Source organism: Paramormyrops kingsleyae, chromosome 3 (genome assembly GCF_048594095.1).
Source record: "Paramormyrops kingsleyae isolate MSU_618 chromosome 3, PKINGS_0.4, whole genome shotgun sequence".
Lineage (NCBI taxonomy): Eukaryota > Metazoa > Chordata > Actinopteri > Osteoglossiformes > Mormyridae > Paramormyrops > Paramormyrops kingsleyae.
In genome coordinates, this window is record NC_132799.1 from 2007188 (window position 1) to 2031147 (window position 23960).

Sequence of the window (23960 nt, forward strand, 5' to 3'; positions counted from 1 at the left end):
CCGCAAGAAATGCTACCCACCCAGCAAAAAGTTGTTGAAAAGATCCTGAAAAGACGACTTTACCCGACACCTCAAAAATGTTGAGATTTGGTTAAAGAGTGAAAGGTAAAAAGCCATCTTTTTCGGGTCGTTAAAAAGACGTCTTTCTACGGTCTAGGTTGCATAGTTAACCGTGAATTTTTATTATTGTAATACATGAAAATTGTATTTATATATATTTTCATATTATATTCATTATATCATATTATATTAATAATATAAAACTCACAAAACAATAATAGAACTCAAAATCAAACTGACAATAGAGAAGTAATAAAATGTGTATTTATGGGACATCTCAAGGTCATGTTATTGAATGGAAAACACAAACTGGATTGAAAAATGGTGTCCTTTAATTATTGTGAGGTACGCACCCCCACCGGCAGAAGGCCCAGGAGCGTGCTTTAGGTGGCCTGCCCGCTGCGGCACACGATACATCATAGCTGCTGGCACTGCAGTCCCGCTTTTTGACAGAAGCTGCAATGACAAAGAGAAACATTTAATTCACCTTTGCTGGAAACTGATTATTACACAGTGCAACCAATGGTTCAATACAATCAATTCTTGAATACTATAGCGAGCAGCAAGTCGCCTTATAACAGGTACACCGACACAGATGGAGGCTGAATGACTGGCAAATAAGCGGAACAGCGTTGGGTAGGGTGACAGAATACACATCGAATTAGTGACGGAGTGGAAAGGCTGATTTAGAACCATTTTTCAAAAAACTTTCCTCTTCATTTTTCAGCACGTATGTACATTTTACAAACAGGACCACAAACAAAGCAGGGCCCACCTGAGCTGAGACGTCACCAAATGCAGTTTCACACAGTGCTGGCATTAGCTGCTGACGTGCTCAGCTTCAGCTTCCCTTGCCACTGCTTAGCTCAACTAAACTTCAGCCAAACACACGTTTCAATAAGTGATGGAGGGAATATAAAAAAAAAAAAAAAAAAAAAAAAAGTAAGTGATCATTTATCATGATAAATAATAATTACTTACCCCGTTCAGTAGGTCGCCCTCAAAGTGTCTGTCCTTCCACTATTCCCGTCCACTTGCAACTGTTCTGACTTTCAGTAACCAATCACAGTCACGCTCATCAGCTTGTGCGTGAGTGCGCGAGCACCATGGGTGCCGTGAAGCTCCAGAACAGGGGAAGCGGGTTACTGGCTTATCGGGGTAACGTGTCGCATTTAAGGTAGTTTGGGCAAAGTGCAAGTGAACGAATACGAAGTCCATTTAAATCCAACAAGTTACCCCGATAAGCCAGTAACCCCGCTTCATAATACAGGCCACAGCATTCTTATAAACCTGGTTTATACATGATGCATCTGGAATGCAAAGATGTCGAACGTGGAGGAGCTGATATGCCAAAGTGAAGAATTACAACAAAAATGTATGATTCCCCAAGATAAGACCATAGAACACGCAGGTGGCCACTGGTGCCTGGAGTGAAGCTGCACACTGCACACTGCACACTGCGATATAACTGCTCTTTAATATAAAATTGATTATATTCAGCAACGTACAGGATTTGGGTGAGGTGTACACAACACAATGCTCACCATGATAATTCCCCACTTGCTGCAATGTATTTTCATGGCTGTATTAGGGCTATATGTGGTCAGAAAAAGACATCCATCTTTGGCTAAATGTGAACCAAACAGACAGGCTAAACCCAGCCCAATTTTCATTATCGCTATTTTTGGTCTAAATAAAGGCCATTATGAGCCGACCAGATTTAGCCCTAAAAACATGGATGTCTAGTACTTGTTCTGAAACTCTGCAGCATGTGCTAACTGCAGAGCGTGTGCTAACCCTGCATAGTGTGTGCTAACTGCAGAGCGTGTGCTAACCCTGCAGAGAGCGCTAACCCTGCATAGTGTGTGCTAACTTAGGGTGACCAGATAATCCATGTCAGGGAGGACACTCTGAGCTAGGACAGGAATTGTAAATTACCATTTCAATTAAACGGACCTGGATTTCACTTGAGCACTGAGTTCTTGCTGTGTGCTGATTGGTCAGTCTCCTATAATCATGCATGTGTCACTAATGTTAATGTGAAACAGCTGGATGAGTCTTTCAGTCAAGGAAATAAACCAGTCAAAGCACAAGAAGAGCTGAACTAATTAGCCGAGCACAGGAGCCTTTCAATTTGAAAGTAGTTTGTAAAACCTGAAGTAGCTCAAAGTGTCCTCCCTGACATGGATTATCTGGTCACCCTATGCTAACTGCAGAGCGTGTGCTAACCCTGCAGAGAGCGCTAACCCTGCATAGTGTGTGCTAACTGCAGAGCGTGTGCTAACCCTGCAGAGAGTGCTAACCCTGCATAGTGTGTGCTAACTGCAGAGCGTGTGCTAACCCTGCAGAGAGCGCTAACCCTGCATAGTGTGTGCTAACCCTGCAGAGTGTGTGTTAACTGCGGTGTGTGCTAGCACTGCAGAGAGCGCTAACCCTGCATATTGTGTGCTAACTGCAGAGCGTGTGCTAACCCTGCAGAGAGCGCTAACCCTGCATAGTGTGTGCTAACCCTGCAGAGTGTGTGTTAACTCTGCAGAGTGTGTTTTAACCCCGGAGCTTGTGATGACCTGCAGCTAATGGCCAATGGAACCCCTGGGGACCCTGGAGTGGCTGCTCAAAGTCCTGTGATGGAGGCTGGCAGAGGAGGGTGCGGCTGTGTCAGGGAGCCACTGTGACGGGACAGCAGTGTGAGGGCACCGGGGAGGAGGTCCGCAAGTGCAGCGACCAGCGGTGCCCAGGTGAGCAGCTCCAATGAGCAAGATATCCCACCTCAAACCCTGTGAAATAGCCCAACCCGAACCCTGCGAAATAGCCCAACCCGAACCCTGCGAAATAGCCCAACCCGAACCCTGCGAAATAGCCCAACCCGAACCCTGCAAAATAGCCCAACTCGAACCCTGTGAGATCTCCTAACCTGAGCCCTGCAAGATGCCCAAACCTGAACCCAAGAAAAGGCTCTGCACAGCTGGGCTAATTAGCGATATCTGAGCAGAGAAGCCCTCAATGCTGGCTAATCCCTCCGTAGAGTAACTTCTGTGACCTGAGCATAGCCGCTTAGGCCGATGGTGTGGCAGACAGCAGTGTGTTTTAAAGGGCCAGTTGTAGCAGAGTGCGGGCCAAGGCAGGGCCTCGTGCCTTTGTCCTCTCTGTTTGTCAGGGCTCATTCATTTTTCTACACCAAAGCAATGATTCCCTCATTGCTCCTCTCTCCATTGGGATGGCTCCTGTTACCATGGTTAAGCCTCCAAGAGGACACTGGTTCATCATCAGTCTATCTCAGTTCATTTGGGAAGTAAAAAGTAGAACTTTTGCCATAGTCTGAGGGCAGTTACTAGTTTTAGAGACTCCATAATAAATCCAGGGATGTAACGAAAGAGGAAATTTAAAAATTGACTAAAATATATCTGGCTAATAGTATTGTAATTACTCAAGCATAAATCCCTCCCTCAGAATGACTTGTACAGCCATAAATCTTCATGCTCATTTCAATATGCATTTCTTATTGTTAAAAAATAAATCCAATTAATATCATCATACTGAGCTGTGGGTAGAGCCAACATGAGGGGAGGTAGGAGGAGGCAAAGTGAGGAGAAGTGGGTGGGGCAAATGTGATGGGAGGAGCCAAGGTGAGGAGAAGTGGGTGGGGCAATGTGAAGGATGGGAGGGGCCAGTGTGAGGAGCCAAAGTGAGGACATGTGGGCGGTGCCAGTGTGAGGAGCCAAAGTGAGGACATGTGGGCGGTGCCAGTGTGAGGAGCCAAAGTGAGGACGTGTGCAGTGCCAGTGTGAGGAGCCAAAGTGAGGACATGTGGGCAGTGCCAGTGTGAGGAGCCAAAGTGAGGACATGTGGGTGGTGCCAGTGTGAGGGGAGGAGACAAAATGTCAATTTTGCTTGTCTGCAGCCCCATACGAGATCTGTCCAGAGGATTACACAGTGTCCATGATGTGGAGAAAAACACCTTCAGGTGACCTGGCCTTCAACAAGTGTCCACCAAACGCAACAGGTAGGTGAAGCACAGCGGCAGTGGAGGAGGGGGAGAGTGTCCGTGTTCAAACGGCAGCCCCGTCAGAAACAAGCTCCTTCCCGGAGGCCTGGCGTGTCCCTGTCACAGCCGACGGTTTACACAAGACATGCGTGTGTCTTTGATTATGGTTTTGATGTGTGTGTGTATGTGTGTGTGTGTGAGCGGATGGCATAGTTATACTGCACAGAGGAGCTGCAGCAAAAGCATGTGTGTGTCTGTGTGTGTGTGTATGTGTGTGTGTGTATGCACGTTGTGTGTGTGTGTGTGTATGCACGTTGTGTGTGTGTGTGTATGTGTGTGTGTGTGTGTGTGTGTGTGTGTGTGTGTATGTGGTACGCTGCTGCCTGTGCTCCTGATGATCTCCTGCAGATGCTGTAACACTGTACAGCAGCTGAGTAGATGCCTGCCCCTGTCCCCCCCCCACCCCCCCCGTCTCTCCCGCTGGCAGGCACGGCGAGTCGACGCTGCTCGCTGAATCACAGGGGTGTTGCCTTCTGGGAGCAGCCCAGCTATGCCAGATGCATAACGAATGAATACAGATTCCTGCAGCAATCAGTAGGTGCAAAGTCAGCCTCCCTCCTCTGCCTCCGCTTGCCACATATCATAAATTACCTCCCCAGGATTCTTAGCACAGTACCAAAGATTAACGGCCTTCAATAAGGAAGCAAATTAAAATCCTAATCCTGCCGTTTCCCCCCTTAATGGATGGTGTCTCTGCTCCCAAAACCACACGTTTTGAGAGCTGCTGGAGGCTAATGGCGATAATTCTGCCCTAAACACCTTGGACTCTCTGGGCTCCTTCTGCGTTCCGGGTCCGGAGCCGTTTGGGTTGGCATACTTGGAGAGCTCTCAGGATGCCACCTGCGCTGTGGAGCGCCTTGCCTTCTCCCCGCCTGCTCCGCCGTGTTCCGGCATGTTCTTCACTGCACCACCCATCCGCTGCGTTTATAGATCCCCCAGGTTCTCCTGTCCCCAGATTTTTCTGAAGCCTGTGATTCAGCCTGTTCAATCGTCAACAAATCAATTCATTTAGGTGATAAGAGGCTGATGGAAGGCAGCAGCTCTCAGGCGCTCCGAGAGCTGACCCCACACCCCCCCGGCGCCGATCCCGCCTCACACGCCCGTCTCCAGCCACCTGCTGTATCGCATGGCCCAATGGGAAAGGTCATGGTTCCTCTATGCCGTAGGTCACGGAACACCTGGCAAAGGGGCTACGGATGCTGGCGGGAGACGGCATGTCCCAGGTGACCAAGACCCTGCTGGACCTCACGCAGAGACGCAGCTTCTATGCCGGGGACCTGCTGATGTCGGTGGAGATCCTGCACAATGTCACAGACACCTTCAAGCGGGCCAGCTACCTGCCCTCATCCGACGACGTGCAGGTGACCTGCGGCAGACCTCTTCATCAGCTCTGTTGTCCTGTTAAGAGTTCCCAACCTATTACTTGTTTCACAGACCAGGGGTGGGGGGGGGGGGTGATCAATTCGCAGGAGAGATCTCATAGGTTTTAGGTTATAGGTGACTTCAGCTTCAGCCCCGCCGCACCCCCCAACTACAGCTGTACTGTGTGGTTAAATAGGTGAATTACCAGCAGAGAGAGCAGAAACTTTTAACCAGGGAACAGAAACGCAGGTGTTGGGGGAAAGGGGGGGGGGGGCTCAACCCCCCCGCCATGGGTGAAAGAGGCTGACCCAAACACACAGGGTCTAATAGCAGCTGCCGTTTTTAATTACTACAGCTATTCGGGCCTTAAAATAGTGGCCTCTATGGGGCCCCCACACATAAAGGGCCGCTCAGCCAGTCAGGCACACTGGAGGCACCTCATTTCATAACATCGCTCTTAGGTTTTTTTTTCCCTTTTCCGATAAAAACCTATTGGCTACTTTTGTGGAGGAGTGCATGCCGGCGGCTCCGGCAGAATGTAAGCACAATTGAGATACCTGCAATTTAGTTGCCCTGGCAACAGAATGGTCATCGCTCGCCTCAAGAGGGGAGGGGGCTGTTTCACACCAAAACCTCTATTACAGCCCATCTTCCCCAGTTACCTGGGAGAGGCCACCACACTGGAGTGAGCTGCAATAAAATAGAATAGAACAGAATAAAATATCCTTATTGCCACTGAAAATGTACAATGGAGCTCATTGTACGTTCCCACCAATGCTACATGTTATAAGAATAAATACTAAATAAAATAAAAATTATGGTAATATATATAATATAGACATACAATATACAGAGGAATAGTGAAACAAATTGCAGCAGTGCAATCATATATTCTTTTAAGGAGTAAATTCCAGCTGGACTCTGATGCCTCTGCATTGTGACATCAGCCCACAGCCTCTTCCCGTGGATGCCTCACAAAAACTTCCAGAAATCTTGTACCTTTTTTTTTTTTTTCCTTTGCAGAACTTTTTCCAAATTATCAGTAACCTTCTGGAGGAGGAGAACAGGGAGAAATGGGAAGATGCACAACAGGTAAGGGAAGGCGCAATGGCTAATTAGTTATTTAATGGAGCCATAATTCTGTCTTTTCTTCTTTCGGAGATGTTCCAGGGAAGAATTAATACACTGAGTGCTCTACTGAATACTTATGGAGTAGGACCTGTGCAAAGTGTGGAGAGACACAGCTATAAGTTGGGAAATCGCTACCGTAATACCTGCATTTCTAAAGTGATGCTTTAAGGCATGCAATACCAATGGGATCCACAGGGTGGCAGCAACGCTGCCTCTGCTCTGAGTACTAACCACAATCATGGCTTGCTCGCTGCAAATCCAGTGTTGTCATAGAGACAGAAAATTATAGTCCAAGATGATACACTTAATGAAGCGTCGATACACAGTACCTTTTTACACAGTCGGCGTATTTTATAGTCCCCAGATGCAGGTGTTTATCCTTAAATAACTATGAACAGTTTCCTTTGTGCTCTGCGCAGACAAAAGGCTCATAAACACTGTAATGAATATCAGTCTCTATTTCTCAGTAAATCACACACCTGCTGTAATGACATCCACAAAAATATAAAATATACAGGCATCTGTATAGCCAGCCTGCACCAAACCCTGGGCCCTATCACGTCAAGCAGCACTTTCTTGAAGACAGGTTGCACAGAGCTCCCCCCAAACAGCCACTGCCTGCTAAAGGACATTCACCCTGGTGTCAGGGGAGTGAAGTCCGTCTGTCTGGCCGGGCAGCGAGACAGACAGACAGCCTGTGGAGACATTTACGCTGCCCTGCTGGCCGTCTTAAGGCAAGGCTTTATTCTGAAGGTCTGCTCTTCAAACAACAAAGTGGCCTTTTGCTCAAATCTCCCAGGGGCTCGTTTCTAGAATGAAACTGGGATATTTGTCAGACAGACCAGCAGATCGGGCACTCGGACGTGGTCCAGGGCGGAGGGTTAAACTGGAGTAAGGTCCTGTATCTTATGCAGAACCCATCATGTGGGAGAACCTGGCAGGCTGGAGACGTGGAGACGGTGGTTGACAGGGTTAGAACTTGGGGAAAACACGGTGTCCAGGTGTAACACGGACACGCTGAGAGACATTTGGTAAAATAAAGTTAGTCCCTTCGGTCACATCATTGACTGAAAAGAGCAGGTTCAGCCTCTGAATGAGCTCAGGAAAGGAGCTGCTGGGCCTGTCCTATGGGGGACGCTGTTACGGGTTGTGCGACACGTGTCAGGCTACCATCAGGGAAACGTACCCCTGCTGGTCCATCAAAACCTAACCGGATAGCCACAGGAGGATAGCCACGGGAGGATAGCCACGGGAGGATAGCCACGGGAGGATAGCCAGGAGAGGATAGTCACGGGATGATAGCCACGGGAGGATAGCCAGAGGAGGATAGCCAGGGGAGGATAACCATGGGAGGATAACCATGGGAGGATAGCCAGGGGAGGATAACCACGGGAGGATAGCCAGGGGATGATAAATACAGGAGGATAGCCAGGGGAGGATAGCCAGGGGAGGATAACCATGGGAGGATAGCCACGGGAGGATAACCATGGGAGGATGGCCAGGGGAGGATGGCCATGGGAGGATAGCCACGGGAGGATAACCATGGGAGGATGGCCACGGGAGGATGGCCAGGGGAGGATGGCCAAGGGAGGATAACCATGGGAGGATAACCATGGGAGGATATCCAGGGGAGGATAGCCCCTGAGTTACTCTGGAATACCTGGAAACCTGTGGGTCTTGGCTTAAGCGCCTTAACTCTGCCGCTGCACTGTACTGAAGAGGAAATTAAAGGGTTTCATTTTTCCTTTTCTAACCAGAGCCAATGCAGGGGCAATTCAAGGATTTTTTTATGGTGGGGGGCATAAATGGGACCATAATTTATTTGAAACGGTGAGTGACAGGGGAGGGGGCACTCTAGAGGCCAGTCAGGTTTCAGCTGGGCCACTTTCAACTCGCCCCTGTGTATCCATCCAAGATGAGTTACTTAACTGCAAGGTCAGAGTGTTCTCTGAGTAACAGCCCATTTAAGTAACTTACCTTTAATGTCAGAGTAACTCCAACTAACTTGTTCGTAATGTCCGAGTAACTTTGAATACGTTGTCTGTAATGTCAGAATAACTGAATAACTTGCTTCTACTATCAAAGTATCCCAGACTAACTTAGCCATAGTGTCAGAGTAACTCTGAGTAACTTCCCTGTAAAATCAGAGTGACTCTGTGTAACATACCCATAATGTCAGAGCAATCCTGAGTAACTTGCCCGTAATGTCAGAGCAACTCAGAGTAACTTGCCTGTAATGTGAGAATAACTCCATGTAACTTGCCCGTAATGACAGACTTCGTCAGAGAAACTCCACTCTCTCTCTCCTGCTTTCAGCTGATATCTGACCAGGACACACGGACCCTGTCAGTGTCCCCCCGTCAGTGCCTCTCTGTAAATCACCAAGAAAAGCAGGCAGTAGAGAGATTTTAAGGTGTGACACGCTGTCACTCTAAGCCAGACTTTTCACGAGCCTCATCATTTTTAATCCTCAAATTTTACAAGGATCTATAATTGAGCTCACGTTTGAACTTTGCTTCCATTTCTCTAATCACAGTAATGCCTGACACACATGCCCCACACAGTCAATTAAATGTCAAAAATATTTATTCTGTGAAATAGGTGTTAAAATGCCCATTTTGGGTTGTAATTGTTCCACAAAACCCCAGGGGCTTTGGGTTATAACTGTCATGTTCATTATAAGAAAGCAAATCAGACTACGATGAACAAGTACTCCAGTGTGACCTAGCCGTGCCACCTTTCCATCCAGCTGAGCTGCCCGACTCGTTACTGTTGCGGTGTGATTGGATGGCAGACGGAACGCATGACTGAACTGCATGACCGTTAGCGAAAGGCTTAATGTTTGGGGGAGGTATGTGGTTCAGCAGATTTGCACACTTTGTGATCGGAAGGCCATCGGTTTGAATCCCAGAGGTAAAAGACTGATGTCATCCCTGGTCCCCTGAGCGAGGCCCTTGACCCCCAGCTACAGCGGAAGCTGTCTAACCCTCAGCTGGGGAACAGTGTCTGTTGTGCAAGTAAAGTACAGGTGTGAGAAAATGTCCACTACAGATTGAGAGCGGATTACAGAGGAGATACAGGGAGCAAGAATGTAAACACAGTAGCTGTGGCACTTGGGAACCGGGGAAAGTTCAAATAATGACAGATTCCTGGTCTGCAGGCAGCCCCCACCTTGCTGACAGACATTACAGAGGAGAATACAGCATAATGGATAAGGCGTTTTGTGGGGGTGAACGCCTGCACTGCAGTAACGACTCACGTGCCATTAAACGGAACCAGAACCTGACGAGGCTCACGTGGCGGTGCAGAGGGAGGGGCGAGGCTGGCCTCCGGACCAAGGTCACGGGGGGCATCCCGAGGGTCAGCCAGGGAAAGTGACGGGGGAGGTCCGAGGCATCCACGTGACAGCGGAGTGTAGCATGTCGCGAGGGTGAGCGAGCCGGCACAGCTCAGGCACATCTTCAGCGAGGTCACAGGGACACTGCCTGTCACTCAACAATTCACAGCATATCATTGGCTAATGATAAGGTTGGCCCCTCCCATTGGCCGTGGCTCCCACTCCAGAGTCTGTCTGATAGCGTCGGCGGTCCCTGCACAGCTGCAGTCTACATGTGGCACCTTAGTCATTAAACCTATATTCAGGCCATAATGCTCCGCCTTGTTAGCATGTGACCCTCAATCCTCCGCCTTTAGGGCAGGATTGAAAGGCGGAGCGGGACCGGGACACCCAGTCTGACCTGTGTAGGGGCCTCAGCTCGCAGACCCACTCAGCTTTGGCTCTGCCTCACTTCACACGGTCGGATGCTAGCTCTTTGTTAGCATGTACTAAAGCTGCCCACGTTTCAGGAGGGTTTTTGGAGCTTAACGGTCTAGAAGGGCGTCGGCATTCCCGTCTGACGTGTCTCATGCACCTGACAGTCGACATGAAGCCGAACTTGCTGTGAAATTAGCAGTAGCCCAGGTAGCTATAGCAGAAGTCACTATTTCAGTAGCCCTTGTGAGCTCCTTCTGGTCACCGCTGGTATTGCAGGTCTGGTTTTAACTGGCTTGAAAAAAATTCTGTTTGTATTTTAAAAATACACTGATTACATTCTCATACACAGAGCATATGCTCAGCAGTGCAAACCTATTCATCTTGTAGCTAATGTATGCAGTGTAAATTAGCCCATGTGATTTCAGTGTGCAAACACACACACACTCACACACACACAGGTTTTAATTATATCTTTGTGGGGACTCGCCATTCATTTCTTTGGGGAGAATCCCAACATGGCAACCTTAACCCCTACCCAGCCCTAACCTTAACCATAAGTAACCAAACAAAATATGAGACTTTTGACATTTTTAGTTTTTTGACTACATTCACAGATCTTTGTGAGTACCTGAAAAATTGATCCCAACAATGTCAAAATAACAGGTTTTTCCACATTGTGGGGGACTTTTGGTTCCCACAAATTAATATAAACATAATCCACACACACACACACATCCGCACATGCACTCTTAGTGCACCGTGAGCTGATCTTCTCCATCTTCCTCCCCCAGATCTACCCTGGCTCTGTGCAGCTCATGCAGATCATCGAGGACTTCATCCACATTGTGGGCCTTGGAATGAAAGACTTCCACAACTCCTACTTGATGACCGGGAACCTGGGTGAGCAAAGACAAGCCCCCCCCCCCCAGCATTGCCCATGGCCATCTGTAATGTCAGCAGGTGCCTCCCGTAACATAGCCCTGCGCCCCCCCCGCAACATTGCCCATGGTCCCCCATAATATAGGCCCAGTACCCCCCCCCCCCCCAGCATTGTCTATGGCCCTCTGTAATGTCGGCTGGGCCCCCCATAACATCATCCAAGGCCTCCATACAGTCTCCCCCCGGGCGTTCACTGCTACAGCCCTGGGGTGGCCTGCCTGCTGTCAGTCATTCAAGATGAATGTTCATTGGCAGGGCTAGGCGTGGGGGCGGGGCAAATGCACAGTGAGTAATGTTAATTAAATGAGACACTTCCCGTGTGCTGCGGTGAAGTTCTGCAGAAACACAGATTCATCTGACATTAAGAAAGTGTGCAGTCATCACATTCTCCAGGATAGCCAGGGCCAGCATGCGGCCACTCAGGAGGTTTTTACCGCATTGTTTACCAGAGGATTAGTATGGTAAAACACACACATGTGAAGAAAAACTCACCTTCACTTGGTCAGGACAGGTATACAAACTATGGAAAGTGGCTTATGGGGAAAGTCCTCATTCAGACATGAACGTAGCTGATTGCAGTGGAAGTCGGGCTGCCTATACCCTTTGCTGCCAGGGCTGGGCTGGGGGTGTCCAGATGTGGCAGCCGGGGGTGTGCAGATGTGCAGTCACCCCAGCATTAAGGCCCATTCTCATTGCACATGTGTCTTTATTATGGGTAATTGGTAGGTACTTACAACCAAATTTAGGAATTATGTCATGTATGGAATCTGGCCTGCCAACTGAGGAAGGGGGGGCAAGATATGGTCCTGCTAGGAGGGGTTGAGTGCGATGGGGCCCGGGAATTATGGTCTGTGGGAGAGATTAAATGGAGAAAGTTTTCAGACAGTTTTTAGAGAGCCCCCCCCCTCAGTACCTTAATGGTAATTTTAAGGTTGACACTCAAACAGCCAGTTCACTGCAGGCGGGTCAGTCAGGACAAAATAACGTCGACCGATGGCAGCTTAACGGCTTTTCATTTACTGGAACGTTGCCTGTGCTTGCAGGCCAGTCTGACTCCAAACTCTCCACTCAGAGCAGAGCCACTGTCCACCAAACAAAGTCTTCTGGGTATTGATCTGCTTTCATCTCTCCAGCGCGTATTCAGGCAGTGAGAGCTCGGTATCTGGACTTCCCCAGACGCTGGCCTTTCCTCTCCTCCCGCTGCCCTTATCTTCTAGCGCATCAGAAGCACTTTAAGAAGAACCTCATGGGGTCAGAAGCCACTCTGTCTCTTAATTAGTACCAAAAACCCCAAATGCCTGCTGCGTTTCCGGAACAATGCTAATACACAAATAAGCAATAATTCTTATGAAATATATGTGTAGATGTATTTCCTGTAAAAGACAAGGGCTTCTCCTGCCCCAGACCATCCCAGAACCTGCCAAGTAGCAGAGCGGGGCCCAGCACGGCGCCCATAACAGATTGTCAAGTGAAATTCACAACAATTTATAGAGAACCCCCCCACTCGGGGTCGGCATATCTTTCCGAGGCTGCTGCCCCCCCTCCCCCACCCCACGCCTACCCGCGCTAATAGCAGACATCTGATGTCATGCAACGAGGCAGATTTCATGCAGGTCGGACATACTTGCAGGGGGCAAAGTGAGACTTGGTGGGTACGGGCGCCGTGCCCGTGATCAGAAGGTCACTGGTTTGAATCCCTGGCTTGGTAGAGTGATGTCACTGTAGGGCAAGGCCCCGGCTGACCCTGCTTCCTTGAAAAAGTTTGTCACTTTGGATAAAATCATCCACTAAACAAATAAAAGGTAAATGTAACTGGCCACTGAAGAGTAGCGTCTGTCCAGCGACCTGCAGGCATGTGGCTCCTCTGCCTGTAATTAAATTCATTTTTCATTGCCGAAAAACAGGCTGTGTGGCTGGGAGCCTTTTGAAGGGCATTATGATGTACAGAGACACGTATACAGAAGCACCACCCCCCCCGTGGTCCATAGGTGAGGGGGGGCTTAAATGGGGGGTTAGTGTGGTCCAATGAGACCGCCTGTAGCATGTCTGGTTGGCGAGGCGAGCTCTGGGGGGGAGGGGGGGGCACAGGTTCGAGCTCCACTGGGCTCCATTAACCCCCTCCCCCCCCCCCCCCATGCTGTTTCCTCTCCGGTTACTGGCACAGAAACACATGCCTCTGCATTGTCTAATCAGGATAATTAAAATCGTTGCAGTTTAGACATTATTCAGCGAGATCTTCAGCTCAGTCCTCTGATTGAAATGAATCGCCAGAATCCATTTAGAGATTCAGGGGTTTTCCTGTGAAATGGAAAGTTACTTCGGAGTTACACCCTGATTGGATTGTTTTGATTGGCTGTCTGCCTTGCCCCCTCCCACTCCTAGTGCCGGTAAATTGCGCCGGTTTGGGGAACACCGCAGTGATTCCGCAGCACCTCCTGCATGACGAGCGGCTTGTCACCCTGCGTATCATGGAGGGAGCTGCAGTGGGCGGGATCACAGCATGCTGTCAATCAGCTGAGAGAACCAATAGCACAGATCTCAGGAAGTAGCAGCACGGGTCTCCATCCAACCTGACTGATCGGCATTGGTGGGCTGCTGCTTCCCCTGCCCCCCCTCGCAGGCACGCGTCTCTGGCTTGATTTATCATTTTGGCCCCCGTCACCATGATGCTTTCCAGCACTGACATAATTACCAGGAAATGCAGTCAAGGCCCGTTAAAATCAGCAGACCTGAAAGTTCCAGAAAGGTGGCTTTAAATGTAGGAAGAACAGCTTGTATTGCTGTGTTCGTATTTGTCTTTTATTCGAGACCATATTGGGGGGAGGATTCTGCCTCGTGCATCCAGGGACAGCCTTCCCGCACTGCCATGTACCCAGAGACAGCCTTCCCGCACTGCCTTGTGCATCCAGAGACAGCCTTCCCGCACTGCCTTGTGCATCCAGAGACAGCCTTCCCACACTGCCTTGTGCATCCAGAGACAGCCTTCCCGCACTGCCTTGTGCATCCAGGGACAGCCTTCCCACACTACCATGTGCATCCAGGGACAATGTTCCCACACTGCCTTGTGCACCCAGACACAGCCTTCCCACACTGCCATGTGCAACCAGGGACAGACTTCCCGCACTGCCATGTACCCAGAAACAGCCTTCCCACACTGCCTTGTGCATCCAGAGACAGCCTTCCCGCACTGCCATGTACCCAGAGACGGCCTTCCCGCACTGCCATGTACCCAGAGACAGCCTTCCCACACTGCCTTGTGCATCCAGAGACAGCCTTCCCACACTGCCTTGTGCTCTGAGACAGCCTTCCCACACTGCCTTGTGCATTCAGAGACAGCCTTCCCACACTGCCTTGTGCTCTGAGACAGCCTTCCCACACTGCCATGTACCCAGAGACAGCCTTCCCACACTGCCATGTGCTCCCAGAGACAGCCTTCCCACACTGCCATGTACCCAGAGACAGCCTTCCCACACTGCCATGTGCACTCAGAGACAGCCTTCCCACACTGCCATGTGCACCCAGAGACAGCCTTCCCACACTGCCATGTGCACCCGGAGACAGCCTTCCCGCACTGCCTTGTGCATTCAGAGACAGCCTTCCCGCACTGCCTTGTGCATTCAGAGACAGCCTTCCCACACTGCCTTGTGCATTAAGGGACAGCCTTCCCACACTACCATGTGCACCCAGGGACAGCCTTCCCACACTACCATGTGCACCCAGGGACAGCCTTCCCACACTGCCATGTGCACCCAGGGACAGCCTTCCCACACTGCCTTGTGCATCCAGAGACAGCCTTCCCACACTGCCTTGTGCACCCAGGGACAGCCTTCCCACACTGCCTTGTGCATCCAGGGACAGCCTTCCCACACTGCCTTGTGCACCCAGGGACAGCCTTCCCACACTGCCTTGTGCATCCAGGGACAGCCTTCCCACACTGCCTTGTGCATCCAGAGACAGCCTTCCCACACTGCCTTGTGCATCCAGAGACAGCCTTCCCACACTGCCTTGTGCATTCAGAGACAGCCTTCCCACACTGCCTTGTGCATCCAGAGACAGCCTTCCCACACTGCCTTGTGCATTAAGGGACAGCCTTCCCGCACTGTCTTGTGCATTAAGGGACAGCCTTCCCGCACTGCCTTGTGCATTAAGGGACAGCCTTCCCACACTGCCTTGTGCATTAAGGGACAGCCTTCCCGCACTGCCTTGTGCATTAAGGGACAGCCTTCCCACACTGCCTTGTGCATTAAGGGACAGCCTTCCCACACTGCCTTGTGCATTAAGGGACAGCCTTCCCACACTGCCTTGTGCATTAAGGGACAGCCTTCCCACACTGCCTTGTGCATTAAGGGACAGCCTTCCCACACTGCCTTGTGCATTAAGGGACAGCCTTCCCACACTGCCTTGTGCATTAAGGGACAGCCTTCCCACACTGCCTTGTGCATTAAGGGACAGCCTTCCCACACTGCCTTGTGCATTAAGGGACAGCCTTCCCACACTGCCTTGTGCATTAAGGGACAGCCTTCCCGCACTGCCTTGTGCATTAATGGACAGCCTTCCCGCACTGCCTTGTGCATTAAGGGACAGCCTTCCCGCACTGCCTTGTGCATTAAGGGACAGCCTTCCCACACTGCCTTGTGCATTAAGGGACAGCCTTCCCACACTGCCTTGTGCATTAAGGGACAGCCTTCCCGCACTGTCTTGTGCATTAAGGGACAGCCTTCCCGCACTGCCTTGTGCATTAAGGGACAGCCTTCCCGCACTGCCTTGTGCATCCAGAGACAGCCTCACAAGCTCGAGTGTAACAGAGAGCAGTGCAAATTGTGGCTGATGTCAGGAGTAAGAGGGACCAGCTTATCCAGCTTATTTAGTGTCACTGTTTGCCTGAGATTGATTAGCGGCTGGAAGTTGGATTTCAGTCCCAACTGGACACATCTCTGCAGTAATACAGACAAGCTACTTCCCTTTATTCCTCAGCTATGCTGGTAACGCCAATGCAACAGTGCTCATTCCCAATGGCCGTAAGCTCCGGAATCTCACTCTGCAGGAGACCCCGACAGCCCTGTGCTGAAAAGCGACTCTACCTCATGTCACATTGAACCACAACCAGGACCTGGCATAAAAAGAACATTCATACCCTGAGGCGTCATTCCGTGATGGCGCCAGGAAGAGCTATATCATTGTCCGGCTCGTAAAACACTCGGCTCCTTATTCATTTGGGTTGAATGCATCTCACATGAAGACTCCAGAATAATTACATGCTGGCATACTGATCATCACATAATTCTGGGCCACCGCATGAGGCGGGACCCAGGTGACACTGTAGCAAACTGACAGCGTTGACACTCGCATCTCCGTAGTGACATCACACTCATCCCGGACAACAACACGTCCCGTTTCATCCAAAGGACATGAAGCTACCTCCGCTAGCAGCCAAAACCGCTGGCATCTGGACACACCATCCCCAGCCTAATTTACAGCCCCTTTCAGGCACGCAATAAATACCCGCAGTGCTGTCCTCTGTGGGGTCCTCTTGTCAGATTGTCAGAGTCTCACCCCCACCCCCCAACCTCACTGCCTCTATTTGTAAAATATTTGCACAAAAACAGTCTTTGTTCAGGTATGACTCAGCCTGGGTCCCGCCTGAGAGGTACAGGAACAAAGAGAGGAATGAGAGGAAAACAGCAACCACCACCCCCCCCCCCTGCAGAGTGACATGATGGCCAGAGATGGAGGCATTATGATGGGGGGGTAGTATTTATACAGGGGGCAGTATTTCTGTGGTCAGTGTGGACGTGCAGCATTATGATGGTCAGTCTACAGGGGACAGTATTTCTGTGGTCAGTGTGGACGTGCGGCTTTATGATGGTCAGTCTACAGGGGACAGTATTTCTGTGGTCAGTTTGGACGTGCGGCATTATGATGGTCAGTCTACAGGGGACAGTATTTCTGTGGTCAGTGTGGACGTGCGGCTTTATGATGGTCAGTCTACAGGGGACAGTATTTCTGTGGTCAGTTTGGACGTGCGGCATTATGATGGTCAGTCTACAGAGGACAGTATTTCTGTGGTCAGTGTGGACGTGCGGCTTTATGATGGCCAGTCTACAGGGGACAGTATTTCTGTGGTCAGTGTGGACGTGTGGCATTATGGTCGTCAGTCTACAGGGGACAGTATTTCTGTGGTCAGTGTGGACGTGCGGCATTATGATGGTCAGTCTACAGGAGACAGTATTTCTGTGGTCAGTGTGGACGTGGGGCTTTATGATGGTCAGTCTACAGAGGACAGTATTTCTGTGGTCAGTGTGGACGTGCGGCATTATGGTGGTCAGTCTACAGGGGACAGTATTTCTGTGGTCAGTGTGGACGTGCGGCATTATGGTCGTCAGTCTACAGGGGACAGTATTTCTGTGGTCAGTGTGGACGTGCGGCTTTATGATGGTCAGTCTACAGGGGACAGTATTTCTGTGGTCAGTTTGGACGTGCGGCATTATGATGGTCAGTCTACAGGGGACAGTATTTCTGTGGTCAGTGTGGACGTGCGGCTTTATGATGGTCAGTCTACAGGGGACAGTATTTCTGTGGTCAGTTTGGACGTGCGGCATTATGATGGTCAGTCTACAGGGGACAGTATTTCTGTGGTCAGTGTGGACGTGCGGCTTTATGATGGTCAGTCTACAGGGGACAGTATTTCTGTGGTCAGTGTGGACGTGTGGCATTATGGTGGTCAGTCTACAGGGGACAGTATTTCTGTGGTCAGTGTGGACGTGCGGCATTATGATGGTCAGTCTACAGGAGACAGTATTTCTGTGGTCAGTGTGGACGTGGGGCTTTATGATGGTCAGTCTACAGAGGACAGTATTTCTGTGGTCAGTGTGGACGTGCGGCATTATGGTGGTCAGTCTACAGGGGACAGTATTTCTGTGGTCAGTGTGGACGTGCGGCATTATGATGGTCAGTCTACAGGGGACAGTATTTCTGTGGTCAGTTTGGACGTGCGGCATTATGATGGTCAGTATACAGGGGACAGTATTTCTGTGGTCAGTGTGGACGTGCGGCATTATGATGGTCAATCTACAGGGGACAGTATTTCTGTGGTCAGTTTGGACGTGCGGCATTATGGTGGTCTGTCTACAGGGGACAGGATTTCTGTGGTCAGTTTGGACGTGCGGCATGATGATGGTCAGTCTACAGGGGACAGTATTTCTGTGGTCAGTTTGGACGTGCGGCATCATGGTGGTCAGTCTACAGGGGACAGTATTTCTGTGGTCAGTGTGGACGTGTGGCATTATGATGGTCAGTCTACAGGGGACAGTATTTCTGTGGTCAGTTTGGACGTGCGGCATTATGGTGGTCTGTCTACAGGGGACAGGATTTCTGTGGTCAGTTTGGACGTGCGGCATCATGGTGGTCAGTCTACAGGGGACAGTATTTCTGTGGTCAGTGTGGACGTGCGGCTTTATGATGGTCAGTCTACAGGGGACAGTATTTCTGTGGTCAGTATGGACGTTCGGCATTATGATGGTCAGTCTACAGGGGACAGTATTTCTGTGGTCAGTGTGGACATGCAGCATTACGATGGTCAGTTTACAGGGGACAGTATTTCTGTGTGGATGTTTGATGGTCAGTATGGAAGGTGTCCTTGAACACCATGAATAACCACAAATGCACAGTCGCAGTAATATAGATTTGAAGCATTTCTCGCTGTGAAAGGCACAGGGCTGATTGTTTGTGCTTGGCGGTGGCTCAGATCCATTCCCGTTGGGGCCTGTCCTCCCAAACCAAGTCGACGGCCCCTCCAGCCGTGGACACGCTCTCTCCCTGATCTTTGATTATTAGCGCGTAGCAGCTAATCTTGTTGCTCTGCACCGGTCAGGGACACAGGTGTTAATGAAGGGTGTGCGATCGCACGTGGCGTCATTAAAACACACCCCGAGAGCTTCCTCGAATGCGCCGCAGCCACCTGCGGTGCCCAGAATGCGCCGCAGCGTCCAGCTGCCGCTTCGCCCTCGGTCCACAGTGGGTTGCGCAAACAGCCAGGGACCCCATGCCGTGTGTTTGGCCCTCGGGTGCCGGTTAAGGGCCTGCAAAAGCATATTATACATTATTTACAGCCAGCTGTTTGTACAGGTGCCATCAGGGTCCAAAAAGCAGTGCTATAGCAGGATTTGGATTCCTGAGCAGGACCCCGGCAGGGAGCCTGCAGCTCAAAGGTTGAACGCTGCCCGCCGGCGCCATCTGCCTGCAGGACTGAGGCCGCGGTCCTCGCATCCTACCTGCACTCCTGTGAGGCAGCGCCAAGAAGCGGACGAATGGCAAAGAGCGCGCATCCGGTTACCGTAGCAATGACGTGGTGCCGAAGGCGGCAGCAGGGAGGGGGGCCAGTGTTCTGGGGGGGGGGGGGGCTCCCTGCCATTGGGACGCTTTGATCTGAGCTGCAGATCCTCTCCAGAGCCATCTGGAAACGTCTACAGCCAATTATGCATCAAACGGGTGCATTAAGGAGCTGGGAGCCGCCTAGCGCATTGAGAGCTGCCATAACGAGGCCGTTAGCCCTGCGGCTCCTTTGCATATCATTTGCATATCATTTGCATATAACATGCATGTTATACTGCAGCCAGGTATATGCTTATCATTGATAAGCATTCAGACACAGGGGCCTCCAGATACAGGGATGGTAAATCGCACAACACAGGGCAGAGGGATGGATGGATGGATGGATGGATGGATGGATGGATGGGGTCCTTATTGAGGATGCACCGGGCTGGTCAATGAATGGATGGATGAAACGCAATGGGTAGATTGCTTAAAATAAAGAGACGAAATACCCATTCTGTCAAGACTGGATAGAAAAAGGGGGCGTTGGAGCGGTTTTCCCCCTCCTGGGTGTGTATGGGACACGCGTGCAGGTCAGTGGAAGGTAGAATTACTTACACACACCAGGACTGTGCAGGGGATTCAGTGCAGCTTATACTGCACTCCACAGATGGGGGGTCATTCTGCTCTCTAATTCTGCGTCTTTCTGTCCTACAAACCCAGGCCCAATCTGACTCTCTCTCTGTCTCTCTCTCTCTCCCGCTTGCTCGCCCTCTCACAGTGGCCAGCATACAGAAGCTTCCGGCAGTCTCCGTCATGACGGACATCAACTTCCCCATGAAAGGGCGGAAAGGCATGGTGGACTGGGCGCGCAACTCTGAGGACAAAGTCGTCATCCCCAAGGGTGTCTTTGTCTCTCCTTCTGCAGGTAAAGCGCCACTCCTCTGCTGGCTCCTTCTCTCAGGTCGTCTTGCACCTTAAATATTTGATGAGTTTTCTGTCCTTCGAGACTGCGGCGTTGCAGCGTGCTAAGAGCCTTCCTTGGCGTCAGCTGATGTTGATGTGCGGCCAAAACACCCGATTCGCGATCGGTTACATTTAGTTTTGCCGTCGAGCCATACTTCTGTGCCATACCAAAACAATGCAAGTAGGTTCCTATAAATATCACAGCCACCAAACTCAAAATCACATGAGCGTGAAACATCGGCTGTTATTTTAGCCTCTCTGGGCTCATGTCATCATCTCTGATTATTACCGGCTAGATGGTGTGACGTGAGGCCTTTTAACAAGGCTCTGCTGCATCATCTCGCCCTGCCCTGTCTCGGAGAATTTCCCCTAACGATGACACACAAAGTTCTGTCTGATGAGTGAAGCTCTGTGCTTCCAAAGAACGGTGGCGTATGCAGCGGGAGGAGCGGCTCTGGCGCAGCCCGTCCCGGGCGTGAATAACAGTCTCCTCTCTCCCAGCAGACGTGGACGCCTCCCCCGTCTTCATCCTGGGCACCGTCCTCTACAAAACGCTGGGCCTCATGCTGCCCACCCCCAGGTAGGAGCTGCAGCGCCGCTCCCCCTCCCCGTTTGCTCACCGGCAGGGTGGGTTTTAGCGCCTGGCATGAGAGGAGGGTCTGCTGAGGCCGGTGCAGCCCCCGGGGGTGTCCCAGGGCACACGCGCTCATCGGACGAGGTATTTTGGCCACACAGGAGCGGTATTTTTAGCTGCAGTGATGGAGGAGTCGGTAACTCCCCAGTGGGTGCAGGACAGTGTGTGCACATACGATCCCACCTACTAATGCAGCCTCCTACCAATTTAGGAGGAACAGTTATGAAACAGCATCACCGAGCCGATAGCTTCGCCTCACATGTGGCCTTTTGGCTTGATGTACGTGTGGCGTTGGTGTGAGGTTCTCATCTCACTGCTCGTGAAAGCGCCAGTCCAGAAGGCTGATGGGTGCACATGTACTGGGGGGCCAGTGTGTGCCAGGCCAGCTCAGATCAGAAGGATCATTGCAGGCCTCTAAATGACCACGTGCCTCAGCAAGTGAACGTTAGAAATGAACTCATGAAAACACTTCTTTAGTTTAAAAGCATACTTGTGACTTGGACTGTCAATCATTTCTTACTGATGGCAAGGAGATCATTCCTACAAATGTGTTGGTGAAATTCCTGTGTGGTACGAAAAATGATGGAAGGAGACCTCGCGCGGTCAACGCCCCCACAGCTGGCAGTGGGGGTTGGGCGGTGTGTTTATGGGAACACAGAGGATTAGGGCGTATAGGATGGGGAGAGGTCTGCCCAACACCGAGGCAGATCGGGCAGGATGGGGAGAGGTCTGCCCAACACCGAGGCAGATCGGGCAGGATGGGGAGAGGTCTGCTCAACACCGAGGCAGATCGGGCAGGATGGGGAGAGGTCTGCCCAACACCGAGGCAGATCGGGCAGGATGGGGAGAGGTCTGCCCAACACCGAGGCAGATCGGGCAGGATGGGGAGAGGTGTGCTCAACACCGAGGCAGATCGGGCAGGATGGGGAGAGGTGTGCTCAACACCGAGGCAGATCGGGCAGGATGGGGAGAGGTGTGCTCAACACCGAGGCAGATCGGGCAGGATGGGGAGAGGTGTGCTCAACACCGAGGCAGATCGGACAGGATGGGGAGAGGTCTTCCCAACATCGCGGCAGATCGGGCAGCAGCAGGCCTGCGCATTAGGGGCAGGACAGACAGCCTTTGCTCTCCACTGGCCTACAAATCAGCCAGGGACAATTAGAAATCAGTGATAAATGAAGTATTTACCTAAACATCGTTGTCCCTACTAAACCACAAACCTCCGTAGCCATCTTGGGAGGGTGTGATTGTGCCAGCACCTTAGTTCTGTGCTGTGTGATCCATTCTGTCAATAATCTTGCATTTTGACTACGATAAGAATCCACAACAGGCCTGTGAGTGACAGAGATTAGCGGACAAGGAGGAATCAGAGCGCGGCTTAAGGGCTCCTCTGCGCTGAATGTGTGCTGCCCCACAGACGTCAGAGTACAGTCGGACTCTTCCTGCTTCCTTCATCCACTCCTAAAAAGCAGCACAATGCTTCTGAAGCCATTGAATCTCAATACTACTTTAAAATTGACCACTTACATTCTGCTTCTGTACAAGGCCTCAGTTCGCAAACAAACAGGCCGTCTGAAAGGGCTTTGTATTCCGCATAATCCGCCACTGTGTGGACATCTGCCTTCGCCGGGCCGCCGATGCTTTGGGAATCAGCGTGAATGAGCGGCTCCTCACGGACGCTGCGCTAGCGGCGGTTAGCGGACATAGATAACGGTGTCTGTTATTGAGGACTGAAGCGCTTCACGATGACACCGTCTCTCACAGTTACAGCGGGCACACACTCCCATCCTGCTCTCCATTGGCAAAATAACTGCGGATCCACTCGATGCGTTTGTCCGATACGTCCTACATCAGACACGCCCCACGCCGCCCCCTCTGACAGTTATGAGCCTAGCGTTTTGTATTTTAAATTTATAAGAGACTTTCAGTGACTTGTGAAGCTTATTACATTCTTTGTAAGAGTTAAAGAGCCGGGCCTCCCTATGGTTCATGAACCGCTACTCCCCCTACAGGCGTTTCTGTTTAAAACAGCACACATGCGTGCTTATTTTAATTTCAGCCTGAGCATTTCCTATGTGCTATCACATCCTCCCTGGTCCCAGCGTTCCCATACCACCGTCTGGGTGGATTAGTGGGCCAGGTCTCTAGCGTGTCACCATAATCGTCCCCACTCTGTCCCGTAGGGGACACATCCCAAATTCACATGCCAGCTCACACTGTCACTCAACCCCCACCCCCCAGATTAAAGGGCAAACTGCTCCTCTATCTGAAGCGTGAAATTCCAAGCCCACGGCTGAGTGTGCAGGCAGGCGGCTCTGGCCATTTGCAGGAGCTGCCCTCGTTAACCTGCTTTGCAGAATTTGCACGCTCTTTCGCGTTTGTTGTTGCTGATACTGGTCTGCATTTTATGTGTGTTGTAAAATACATGTAACTTATGTTATATTTTTATGATTATTATAAGTCGATATTTTTATTATTATTATTATTATTATTATTATTATAAGTCTACATTTCCTCAGTTACAATTGTGTGTGAAATGTGTGACCAGGCACCAGGACAAACTCCTCATATGTGTCAATGCCCTTTGGTTATGATTCACTGAAAGCAGTTAGTTACTGATGGACCTTTTACTGCGGTAGCTCTGGTTGGGGGGGGCTCTCTCAAGGGCAGGAAAGCTGGGGCTCTGCTGGGAACCTGGAGCCTTAATCGCTACTCCCCCTACTGCCCGCTCAATTGGTTGCCAATCAGTCATTTTGAGT

At 50.8% G+C, this 23960-nt stretch overlaps 1 protein-coding gene across 5 annotated transcripts in view; it reads left to right on the forward strand.

Annotated features, from left to right (window-relative positions):
- adgrb3 (adhesion G protein-coupled receptor B3) overlaps positions 1-23960 on the forward strand; it is a 135670-nt gene that overhangs the window by 70416 nt on the left and 41294 nt on the right. For all 5 annotated transcript variants that reach the window (XM_023833761.2, XM_072709356.1, XM_072709357.1 and 2 more), the window contains 8 exons: positions 2634-2798; positions 3962-4063; positions 4533-4639; positions 5272-5466; positions 6491-6559; positions 11144-11252; positions 20383-20529; positions 21072-21147. In XM_023833761.2, the coding sequence (XP_023689529.1) occupies positions 2634-2798; positions 3962-4063; positions 4533-4639; positions 5272-5466; positions 6491-6559; positions 11144-11252; positions 20383-20529; positions 21072-21147 (970 nt within the window). The remainder of the gene's footprint in view (positions 1-2633; positions 2799-3961; positions 4064-4532; positions 4640-5271; positions 5467-6490; positions 6560-11143; positions 11253-20382; positions 20530-21071; positions 21148-23960) is intronic.